The sequence below is a fragment of the Oncorhynchus masou genome, chromosome 28, assembly GCF_036934945.1.
Source record: "Oncorhynchus masou masou isolate Uvic2021 chromosome 28, UVic_Omas_1.1, whole genome shotgun sequence".
NCBI classification, from domain to species: Eukaryota; Metazoa; Chordata; class Actinopteri; order Salmoniformes; family Salmonidae; genus Oncorhynchus; species Oncorhynchus masou.
Window position 1 is genome coordinate 60,035,957 of NC_088239.1, and position 12,519 is coordinate 60,048,475.

General features: G+C 42.0%; 2 protein-coding genes across 3 annotated transcripts in view; one reads left to right on the forward strand and one right to left on the reverse strand.

The window, feature by feature from the left end:
• coq4 (coenzyme Q4 homolog (S. cerevisiae)) lies at positions 1-5,967 on the reverse strand. The gene is made up of 7 exons (XM_064942806.1): positions 5,881-5,967; positions 3,673-3,825; positions 3,114-3,210; positions 2,872-2,974; positions 2,651-2,780; positions 2,469-2,562; positions 1-1,782 (listed from the first exon to the last, which is right to left on the reverse strand). The coding sequence occupies exons 1-7, from the start codon at positions 5,942-5,944 to the stop codon at positions 1,590-1,592; spliced, it is 834 nt and encodes a 277-aa protein (XP_064798878.1). The 5' UTR covers positions 5,945-5,967; the 3' UTR covers positions 1-1,589.
• traf2b (Tnf receptor-associated factor 2b) overlaps positions 5,960-12,519 on the forward strand; it is a 22,619-nt gene continuing 16,059 nt past the window's right edge. Inside the window, exon 1 of one of the 2 annotated variants that reach the window (XM_064942803.1) lies at positions 5,960-6,205. The gene's annotated coding sequence lies outside the window, so the exon portion shown is untranslated. Of the gene's footprint in view, positions 6,206-6,321; positions 6,446-12,519 lie in introns of those variants that run through there. The other variant, XM_064942805.1, reaches the window with a different exon arrangement.

Genomic DNA, 12,519 nt, shown 5'->3' on the forward strand with positions numbered 1-12,519 from the left:
CAATATGCAAAGCATTTATTGATGAGCGACACATCTCACCCCTGAGATACATGAACAGCCCTGTGCTCATCATGAATACATATAAAACATATTACATGACTGCCATTCTTTACAGTAAATGTGCCATGTGTGATACCAATAGGGCTATGTCAGATATAACATTTTTTAAGTCTTAGTGTTTTACTGATACCAGACGAGACATTACTTTTTCTATCAACAGTCATCAATTGATGACTAAATAACCACTCACTTCCACCTCACATAGCCTAACTGCCAGCAACATGCTCTCCCTTGTCCTCGGTCTGCCTAGCCTTGTGATGATTAGGTGGTTGAAGAATACCAGCTGGTAGGCCTAATACAAGACCCGGTTTTGACTAGATGGGATATGTAGCCTACAGCTTTTGTTACTTTTATTAGCAGGTTAGGATAATTAACATAGCAGATTAGGTGAATTAGGTTAAGATCTCAGGAAAAGCATTAGGGTTCAGGTTAGCTAACATGCAAATAAAATCACATTTAGGCATTAATTTTACAAAAGCTGTATCTTATCCCATTTAGCCATGACCTACAAGATCCTCAACAAGGTTGTTACAAAAAGTGCCTTGCACACAATAGGTAGGTTTATATTGAATCATTGTGACATGTGTAATGTAAATGGCAGATATAGTAGAACAGAGTACCACAGTATGAACCATAATACCCATAAAAGCCAACTGTCAAACAGGGAAAAGGTTCCAATCCTTTTTTTCCCCCATATGGGATTTTTAGCAACCACTACAAATAAGGGCTGTTTTGTGTAGGCTTACCCTGCTGTGATGATTTGGTAACGGTGTAAATCTCTCTAGGTCAAGGTGACTTTTAAAAACAACAAATACACTTTTTCGCAAAAACATTGCTACAGTGTCCAATAAAAATGAAGAATTGTTTCCATTTAGGCAAATTGCGTGTATGCCCTCCCAGGAGTGCAAGTTTCACCATGGCACGGACCGTGGTGATACTTCACACATAATTATTCCAACATGGCACATATTAGTCAATTATTGCATTCTATCCATGCTACCTGAGGCATGAAACAGACAAGTGGGAGGGCATGCAGATTGACCAATACCATCTGACCTCACACACATGGTTAGCAGATGTTATTGCGAGTGTAGCGAAATGCTTGTGCGTCAGAACTAGAAGCACAAGCATTTCGCTACACTCGCAATAACATCTGCTAACCATGTGTGTGTGACCAATACGATCTGACCTATCTGTATGCCCTACTGCATGCCCTCCAACTTGTCTGTATCATGTCTCAGGTAGCATGGATAGAATGCAATAATTGACTAATATGTGCCATATTCTAATAATTATGTGTATCCGTGCCATGGTGAAAATTGCATCCAGCCCTCTGGTAATCCTCTGCACCCACTGTGAATATTGGCCTTTTCTTCCTTCACTTGAAATCATGGGGGAAGCTTGACACAATTGCTATGACTCAGTCAGTCCACATACAATGCCTAAATTACTGTATGACATCCCTCCAAAGAGTCCCTGCATTCTGTCCCATCTGGTTGTACAGTGACCTCTGACATTCAAGGTCAGTGCTAAGAATCTAATGTGGCTTTCTGGCTGGTGGCTGTGACGGTGAGCGGGGGAGGCTCGATGTTCAGCTCCTTTCTCAGGTCCTCCAGACTCTGCTCCCAGCGGCGCTCGTAGAAGATGCTGAAGACACAGCGGGCCTGCCGGCCATTCCTCACAGCCCACGGTCCCAGGGACGTCACCAAGGGCTCCAGACGACTGCGGGAGTGGCACAAGGAAACAATCAGGCCGTAATAACTGCATCACTGTACAAATACCAGACTGTGATGTCAATGGTTATTGTATTACAGAGCAGAAATAATTTACAGTCAAAGCCAATACTCAGATAAATCATGATGACACTTTCAGTAAGTATTAGTTTCCACACACATGGGGGATGTTTTTCAGCCAGGAAGGAAACTAGACTTCCCTTCCAGAAAAACAATACGTGTGAACTGTAATTCTTTCAGAAGACAGAATTCCATTCCTTTCAGTCAATAACTACAGTGTGTTGAATATAACTAGCTCAACTATCTCTGTGACACTTGCAAATAAACCAACTATACTGTCTTAGTTCCCTGAAGGAAGTCATCCACCTAAATGTCAGTTCTCTTTACACCTCAGGGTGCTGCTCAGGTGTGTGATTGATTACCAAATATCAGAGGTGTCTAGGAAGTGTATGTTCCATTTACCACCTGTCTCCCTTAGAATATACAGTACAACTTCCTGGAAACTGATGACATCAGATAAATCTTGGGATGTATTCAATAAACATTGCAGAAATGTAACGAGTAGAGCCAAGACTACTTCCTATTCAACATGGCATACAGTCAGTCTCCTGAAAAGGCCCCTGGTTTATATCACTACATACAGTATGAATAAGAAGAGAGCCTGATGGGCAGCACCTTGTGGACAGACGGAGCGGTCCCAACGCTGCTCCCAGGATGCACATGGGCAGGCCAGTTTGAGCAGCCTCAAACCACTTTACTGCCACTTCACCTGAGTTTGAGGAAGTGAGAAAGAAAATACATGTAGTGAAACACACTAATGCCAATACTCTCAGTGAATCCCCTTTCCCCAGACTCACCCAGCATGTTAGTGGGCATGCCTAGTAAGGTGTGCAGTAAATCGTGGACTTCTCGGTACCGCTGCATGACGTACGCCAACTCCTCATTATCCACAAATTTCACGTTCACCCTGGAGTCAGGGGTCACCCTCTGAGAAAGAGAGACAGAGGGATACGAGGATTGGCAAATAACCACTACGCTTCCTCTATAAAGAGATCCATTATGTCCTTCACAAACTCACATTGTCCTCAAGGAAGCGCAGGTACTCTCTCCCAAAGGATCCATCTGGAAGGGAAGCCATCTCGGACAGATCCAATGTGGATAGTCTGATCCGTGGGCGCTCACTTACACAGAAATAGGTGAAACATGCACACATGAGCATTCACAGACAAGCAATTGTACACACACAACTTATTTAAAATCATAGAGATGTATATTTCAGGGTGAACATAAGAGTGAGAGACAGCAGCAGTTGTGGCATACGTTAGAATGGTATAGCCCTCAGGGTCTCCTCTCATTCGATCCCGAAGCGCCATCAGGGCCAGGTGTCCTGTCGTCTCTCCCAGCACTGCCACCATGTCTACATGGGGAACACGGCTTACAGTGAAGAGAAATGTGGTACTTTTTATTGAGAAAATGCAGTACAGTATGTTACACCAAGAGTCACTTTCAAGTTATTTCTCACCCTTTTGAATAATTTATATTTCAAGGACTTGTTTAAATCAAAATAAAATCTACGACATTAGTTTCCCTATGACTCTTAGTTTCTTGTTTTTCTAAAATGTCAGTGTTTTCCACACCTTGATAACTAGGGATCTAAATGACACATGACAACCATTAAATAACCCTGCATGGTATTGTGTACTGTGCGTAATGAAACTCATTCAAATAGTTTGAGTTTCAAATGCAAAAGAAAGGAAAGTAAAACAGTGAACACAGCCTACCCACATGTTCTGTAAGAACAGTTAAGCATGCCAAACTCCTTACAGATGCAAAATGACCATATGAAAGTATCACAACTGGAAGTGGGCATCCCTCTCACCATGTCTGTAGGGGTCTTGCAGAGCTGCCACCCCGGAGCCGACAGCCAACAGGGCTTTCTGGATGGGGCTGGTGGGAATGTGGCCTGGGTACAGTCCGTCATACTGCACGTCTGCAGAGTCCACGCCGTGGTGATGTGGCCGGACACAAAGGGCTGTGGGTGACACCAAACAGCATCAGACATACAGTAGAGTACACATGTACATCCCATCAGGACATGGTATTAATACTGTAGTGACCTTAGTACTGAGAGATCATGGGACCACAGGTGGTTTCCAGTGCTCTGTTTCCAGTAAACACCTTCAAACTGGGCACATACGTCAATTCAACATCTATTCCACATTAGTTCAACGTATTTCAACGGTTCAACACAAGACAAAAGAGTTGATAGTGGACTACAGGAAACTCCAACACCATCATTAAGTTTGCCGACGACACAACGGTGGTAGGCCTGATCACCAACAATGATGAGACAGCCTACAGGGAGGAGGTCAGAAACCTGTCAGTGTGGTGCCAGGACAACATCTACCTCAACATGAGCAAGACCAAAGAGCTGATAGTGGACTACAGGAAAAAGGGGGCCTTGCACGATCCCAGGGCTATAGTGGAGCGGGTCGAGAGCTTCAAGTTCCTTGGCGTCCACATCACTAACAAACTATCCTAGTACAAACACACCAGGACAGCCATGAATAGGGCACAACAACATCCCCTCAGGAAACTGAATAGACTTGGTATGGGTCCTCAGATGCTCAAACAGTTCTACAGCTGCACCATTGAGAGCATTCTGATTGTTTGCATCACCGCTTGGTATGGCAATTGCTCGGCATTCGACCATAAGGTGCTACGGAGGGTAATGCGTATGGCCCAGTACATCACTGGGGCCAAGCTTCCTGCCATCCAAGACCTCTATACCAGGCGGTGTCAGAGGAAGGCCCCCCCCAAAAAATTGTCAAATACACCAGCCATCCTAGTCATAGACTGTACTTTCTGGTGCCGCACGGCAGGCGGTATCAGAGCGCCAAGTCTAGGTCCAAAAAGGCTCTTTAACAGCTTCTACCCTGAAGCCATAAGACTTCTAAACAGTTAATCAAATGGTCACCGCACTATTTGCATTGACCCCTTTTTTTACACTGCTGCTACTCGCTGTTTATTATCTATGCATAGTCACTTTACCCCTACCTACATGTACAGTACATATTACCCCAATTACCTCGAATAGTATGTACCCCCGCATATTGACTCGGTACCGTTACCTCATGTATATAGCCTTGTTATTGTTATTTTATTGTGTCACTTATTTTTCTTACATTTGTATTTTATTAACAAATATTTACATTGGAAAATTATGCATTGTTGGTTAAGGGCTTGTAAGTATGCATTTCACGCTAAGGTACCTTAGGCTAAGCTTAAGTTAGGAGTTTTTCCTTTGCGCTTCATGAGATCATATGACTATGAATAGGTACTTAATACAGAGTCTAGTCCAAGGGGTACTCGGCCCACTGTACCCTTTTCTAGGGAACCCCTACACATTTTAAAAAATACAATGTGAGGCCAAAATTAATTGTCGACACTCAAAATATAAAATTACAAAACTGTTTGTCAAACAGTTCTTCCATTATAGGTATTTTGGCATTGCTGCAGTTATTTTCATTGAGTTAATTTTATCCCTGCATTTTCAGGGAACCCCTGAAAGTACTCTGAGCACTTCTTGATTCAAGTTTTAATAGTCGTACTGTATGTACAGGATATGTACGGTATGCATAGCCCAACGAAATGAATAGTTGCAGGTTCCTTCTCGAAAATGCTACAACAATAAGAAATAAAATAAGAATACGAATATAAAGTAAATTATGCCAAAAATCTTAGCATAAATATAATAAGGTACTATTTATAGTCTAATATTTGAGCAGTATAATACATCTGGTAGCTGTAGTTGTGATGTGTCTTGCTTGAGAAACCCTGGTCTCGTCTGCGCAGTAGATCTACAGATGAGTAGGGGAAAACCAATTTGGTTTGCCCTATTTATTAGAGGTAGTTCTGTGAAGTGATATAATGGAGAACCCCCTACTGTGGAGTTGTGGTACACTCCGCTAACCGCTACTACACGACCTTATAGCTAAATAAAACAAATAATACATAATCATTCTCTAATTATCGAAATATATATTGTCCATGGTTATTTAGTTACAATACAGTCTCACTTGCATACCTTCGAACATAAACGCGCCCCTACCAGGGCTTCTTCGACTTGAACCGAGGAGTGAACGCAACATTTCTTTGTTGTGCGCTGGCTGGCACAGACGCCTTTTACCAAAAATGAAGCGGACGTGATGACGTGTCATGACGGTTAAAAGAGTGTTGAAGAGAGCAAGGGAATAATGAGTTAATTTTAAATGGACTGGAAATGTGTCACTCATAATGGAACTATTGTGTGTGCCTTATATGTGCTAGAGTCAATTATGATTGCATTTCATATCTTGGCTAGAAGACAACGCATCAGCAAACATCGAATGTTAGCCATCCTACTATATCAGGTAAATCAAATATTACAATGTATAACGTTAAGTGTGATGTTCGGGAAAGTTATGTGCTCAAGTTAACGTTTCCAAAAGCAAACTAAACAAAAACATGACTTTCATGATACGTGTTTGAGCCATCATGTTGTGCGATTGGCTCTGCGTTTGTTTAGCCCATGTGTAACTGTTGTTTTTGTCGCACCGCTTTGCAAGTTCTATTACAAATGTTCCTGTAACATCACATTGGAGCACGTATTGGTGAGTGTAACACTTGGGTTACTTAGCGAGCAGTTAAATGATTGTGACGGTGACTCCTACACAGGGCAACTACATTTTTGAGCATGAATTCAGACTCGATCTTAGCCTATGCCTGCCTGAACATGGCTGCGTATTTAAGGTGCAGCACAGAGTAGGAAGATCCGCTTTACTGTTTATACGTATTTTTTGATCCGGCAGAAACGTATATACATACATACAGACAAATACACGTACCTAAACTTTACAGTACCTCGAAATGTTGGATGGATCTCTACTTCAGAATTATTTAATGGCAATCTTGTTTACTTTTTTCCAGGGTGAATGGTCGTAGGCTATGCCACATTCATTCGTTTATGACATTCAAAGTCTCTTCGTGAAGTCAGTCTTATCAATTGTATCTTATTTTATTGGTTACATTGGCAGTATAATATAATTGACCTTGCTCTCGTTTGGACTTATGAAGGTATGTGGACTACCCTTCAAATTAGTGGCTTCTGCTATTTCAGCCACACTCGTTGCTGACGGGTGTATAAAATCGAGCACACAGCCATGCAATCACTTTAGACAAACATTGGCAGTAGAATGGCCTTATCAAAAAGCTCAGTGACTTTTAACGTGGCACCATGATAGGATGCCACCATTCCAACAAGTAAGTTTGTCAAATTTCTGCCCTGCTAGAGCTGCCCTGGTCCAAACTGCCTCGGCAAGCAATGTCAGCACAAGAACTGTACATCGGGAGCTTCATGGAATGGGTTTCCATGGCCGAGCAGCCGCACACAAGCCTAAGATCACCATGCGCAATACCAAACGTCGGCTGGAGTGGTGTAAAGCTCACCGCCATTGGACTCTGGAAATGTGGAAACGCGTTCTCTGGAGTAATGAGTCACGTTTCACCATCTGGCAGTCCGCTACCTGCCAGAATGTATAGTGCCAACCTTAGTTTGGTGGAGGAGGAATAATGATCTGGGGTGGTTTTCCATGGTTCGGGCTAGGCCCCTTCATTCCAGTGAAGGGAAATCTTAACGCTACAGCATATAATGCCATTCTAGATTCTGTGCTTACAACTTTGTGAAAGCAGTTTGGGGAAGGCCCTTTCTTGTTTCGACATGACAATGCCCCCGTGCACAAAGTGAGTTCCATACAGAAATTCTTTGTCGAGATCAGTGTGGAATAACTTGACTGGCCTGCACAGTGCCCTGACCTCCCATTGAACACATTTGGGATGAATTGGAACGCTGACTGCGAGCCAGGCCTAATCGCCCAACACCAGTGCCCCACCTCACTAATGCTCTTGTGGCTGAATGGAAGCAAGTCCTAATGCTACGTTCATGACCAAGTGGGAAGGTTGTAGTTACCAGTTATGTCATAATGAGTTTTGTATATTGTGCTTTTAAGTGGGAAATATAATCAAGGATAGAGGTAATTAAAAAGCTAGCTATGATTGTTTTGCTCTTTTTTTCGCTTTTGTTTTTGCCCATAAGAAGTATATCCAGAGCTGCTTTTTATTTCTGAATCAAACGGAAGATGAAAGGACACATCAGTACATTAGAAGTTTCAATAAATAAATAATTAGCTAGCTGAATGACCTGCCAAGACAGCACATGCCTAATCTGTTCTGTGCTGGTTACATTGTCTAGCTGGCTACAGAACAGTTTTACCTATCAATTCAGAAAATGATCACAGCCATTAATGTAAATGCATGCACAAAAATCAATTTAAGCATGTGTTCAAAAGCCTAATAAACACATTACAATTTGTATTTTGTTATTTCTGTTAACACAACTTTTTTGACATATGATGTCAGAGAGCTGCAAGTGGGTAACTTGGAGCACAGAGAAGATGCTGCGTTTACGTGCTATGAGTTATCGGAAGTTCAAAAAAATATATATTTTATTTAAATAAAATAAACTTATTTAACTAGGCAAGTCAGTTACGAACAAATTATTATTTTCAATGATGGCCTAGGAACAGTGGGTTAACTGCCTTTTTAAACCAAAAGATGACCACGTAGCTAGTTTGACCATATTGTCAATGTTAAACAAGCAAGTGAACTTTATTATAAGCCTGTGAAAATGTTACCGGTTGAAGAATTGTTCGGACCAAAAACCACATGAATGAAACAAAGTCCTATTTCCGACATCGCAGCTAAGAAATAGGAAGCTCCGACGAGCACTAAAACGCATCTTGATAGACAGGTTTCCCAGAAGTAATACGAGTTGGAGGGGCATTCAAGTGGATTTTTCCCAGTCCTATGTTTGTATTTACACATTTACGAGATGTCACGAATGCAGCATAAAGGAAGTGGAAATTTGACCTGCAGAACAACAATTAAGTTTAGGTATAGGGGGTTGAAACGAATTAAGATTAAGTTTAGGAATTCTGGTTAGGTTAAGGTTGGATATAGTTTCAGTGAGGTTTAGGTTAGGGAAAGGCATAAAAGCTACCATCTGCCGGTCAAATATAGCATACACTGACAATTGTCATTTGTACAAGTACTTCCTTTTTACAATCTTGAACACAGATTTTAGGTTTTCAATCTAGCTTCCTAGTGGTTCATTTAAACACTGCACTATGAGACTGCATTAGGTCTTCCAGATTCTCTGACCTTTCTCCCATAGTGTGCACTTGTGTGAAATTATCTGATGTTAAGGGCCTCGAGTGGCGGATGTGACAGTGGTAGGGTGTCCATCTCTCTGCGCTGGGGCTCCTGAATGGTGCAGCGGTCTAAGACACTGCATCACTACAGACACCCTGGTTCGAATTCAGGCTGTATCACAACCGGCCGTGATTGGGAGTCCCATAGGGCGGCACACAATTTGCCCAGCGTTGGCCGGAATAGGCCGTCATTGTAAATAAGAATTTGTTCTTAGCCGACTTGTCTAGTTAAATAAACATGTAAAACAGTAGTTTGTGTGTGTGTGGAGTCAGACTGCTTCATGGACTGCCACTTTCGTTGATCGTCTTAGGTCCTATGGGGACCCAGTGCATATGCAGCAGAGGTGCATCTGATGGCTTGGTGCATCTCTATTTGCCTTCCATAGACCTAGACGTACGTTTTATTGGCGCCCTGGTCAGTTGGAATTTATTTCCACTCTGTTCGAGTGTTGCATGCTGCATGGAACAACGTTTCTCGTTAGTTGTTGCATCCCTTTGTCTGTTAAGAGGTGCTACTACCATCTGTCCAGGAGAGATTAGGCTCTGCCCGGCTGTTGGGGTTGCTGCGGGAGAAGGAGGATGTAGCAGATGACTAAGTGTATCGCTGCTGCCTTTCTGAGACCAAGAAGTAGGCTTCGTTCAGCTCGGCCCGGATCTAGAAATGCCTTGGCTTTACTGGGTCAGTGGGAGGCCTATTGACAGTGCTTCTTGAGTAGGCTACGTCTTCACGGTGTGGAGCCGAGGACTGTAAGATTGCGCCCCTTTAGCGGGGGAATTTCCTTTCTGGGACTTGTGATGAGTAGGCCTGTCCTGGAGATACTGAGTATCCCAGAGCTTGGCTAATAATATGATCTTGATTCTTGAGTTGCACAGAGAACCGTGATTCAAAACCAGAGCGTTCATACCTTGGTTCAATTCCGAGATCCTCTGTATTTATTGTAGCCTCGAGTCTTTTACTGGGTGACTTTCACTTTTTAATTGAGTCATTTTATATTAAATGACTTTACTTTTACTCAAGTAAAAGAGTGCCATCTTGTGGCTGTGTAGTAGTTGTAGTAGTAGTAGAATAGCTCCAAACTGAAGTAACATTTAAAAAAAAAAAATACAAAAAGTAACACAAAATAACAATAATGAAGCTAAATACAGGGTACCGGTACTGAGTCAATGTGTGGGGGTACAGGTTAGTCGAGGTCATTTGTACATTGCATCTACTTAGCTGGTTTGATTGGATCGGTAAATTGTGTGACAAACCCTTTGCTGTGGGGTGGTCACTCTCTGCTGTATAGGAATTGATAAATTGCCACAGACCGCAAACTCTCTTTACCTGACTTTACTTTTAACCAGAGCCCTGTTCATGTTCTGTTACCAATGGTTTACTGATTAGGGAGAACAAATCCCTAGGTACGCTATGGTCTCCAGGATACCAGTAATGTGTTTTATGGTTCTGTTTTACACGGGCCATCTTTTCTCCGCTTGGCCTGTCTTACTGATATGGTTTCTATGGAGACTCAAGCAAGCCTAAAACTTGTAATAATGCTGCAGTTACAATGTTATATATTGCTGTCGTGATTTTAGCATGTAAATCTTGGTGGGGCAAATTCACCCAATTTTTATAGATACATGCCAGCAAAGCCACTACACTAAACAATACATTAATTGCACTATAACGGTGACAAACGGTGCCCACAAACTGTTAGACCTACATAAAGCTGTCCCAACAGTGGAGCTTTCCTTCAGCACCACTTACCACCGCTACACCTGGCTTGTCTCACGGGGCCTTGTCTGGCAGCAAAACAGTTCATTCAGCCTCATTTACTGCCTTTTTAAAAAACCATAGCGGCTATGGCTGACTTGCTTAAATAAATATGGTTTCTACTGAAGCCTTGTGGATTTGTGAAACTCGATAAGATCCGCAATTCTCCTTCATTAATAATGAAAGCCAACATAAGTTGTGACTTTTGAACAATACACAAACATTATTACATTTATTTTTAGTAAATTTCATAATGTTTGTTCTCATTAACACTTAGCTCAAAGTGTATAAGCAAGTGCAAGCAAACAAGCTGCTACGTGGTAGGCCTATTTATTTGGACACCAACAGAAGTTTATCCTTTTAAACTTGAAAAGAGAACTTTTCAGACAGCTGTTTTAAATCCTTAAACCCAGACTTGGACCACACACCCTATCCACCGAATAGCAGGCAGGCGACGCAAAATGGGGATTGCTTTGCGACACTCGCAGTTAACCACTTATTCCTTCCAAACCACTCATTGTCGAATTTGTGATTTCCGACTTGTTATGTAATGTTTATGGTCGATGAGCACCAATACGTTTTATCTAAACTTTCTCTTGATTTGACGAGAATTGAAAAGGATTTGCCTGTAGAATGTCGATGTGATTCATGATGATGACTGCTTGTTTAGCTAGCTTGCTAGCGAAGATTTTGAAAGTATGATGTTGACATGATCAGTCCAATCAAAGCTAGGATAGCTATTACGTGATTTGACATTTTATCTGTGGCCAATGACCTTGGGCCTTCTTGGACAGGCACTTCTAATGTAAATCTATGGCAACACCCAAGGGTGTTTGAACAGCCTAGCTCGCCCTGTAGATTCTGCAGTGTCCCCATGAGTGACAGAACACTGAGCCAATCACGGCGAAGATTACAAACGCCTACGCTCTGTATTTTCGCTGGCTGCCCCTCCACCACAGTAAGCACAGAGGGCTGAAAACATCTGTATTTTGGAGCTGCCTTACTCAAGAACGAGGCCATGTTTGTATGCGGCTCAACAACAAAAAAAACTATTTGCAAACAGTTAACTTTTTTTTAAAAACTGATTTGTGACATGAATTAATGCCAAAAGAACATGCTCTATTTTTCAATTATTATAATTTACAAAAACTTAACAAGAGCCCCACCTGCCCTTAATGGCAGGTCACCATTGGTATATTGTATGAAATAGGGTTGTAGTCTGTTGTACCTTACTGCCAAGTCATGCACTTGTCATCACAGCTTTGTTCATCACAACCCACATGTTGCCTAGTTCTTCCCAGTTGTCATGTGATCCTGCATGTGATACATGTTTTGTCATAAGTTACCTCTGTACAAAGCAACCCACAAGCCAGACCCTGTGTATTCATTCTACAATGGCCTTTATTCTACTTTACCCAACTGGCAGTTGGTAGGCCTATCTGTTTCACAATACATCCCCTTTCACCTCTTATTTCTCTTTCAGAGATGTCTTGAAGGGACATCACTATACCCTTTGATAGTATACAAATTATTCTCGGAATACTATGTGCTGAAGTTGTATGTGGATGTGTTAGGGGGGTGCACAACTGTGAATGCATCCCACGTGCAACAGCTGCAAATGAATAAACATAACTGTTTTGAGTTCTGTAGCTAGCCTAAACTTGCT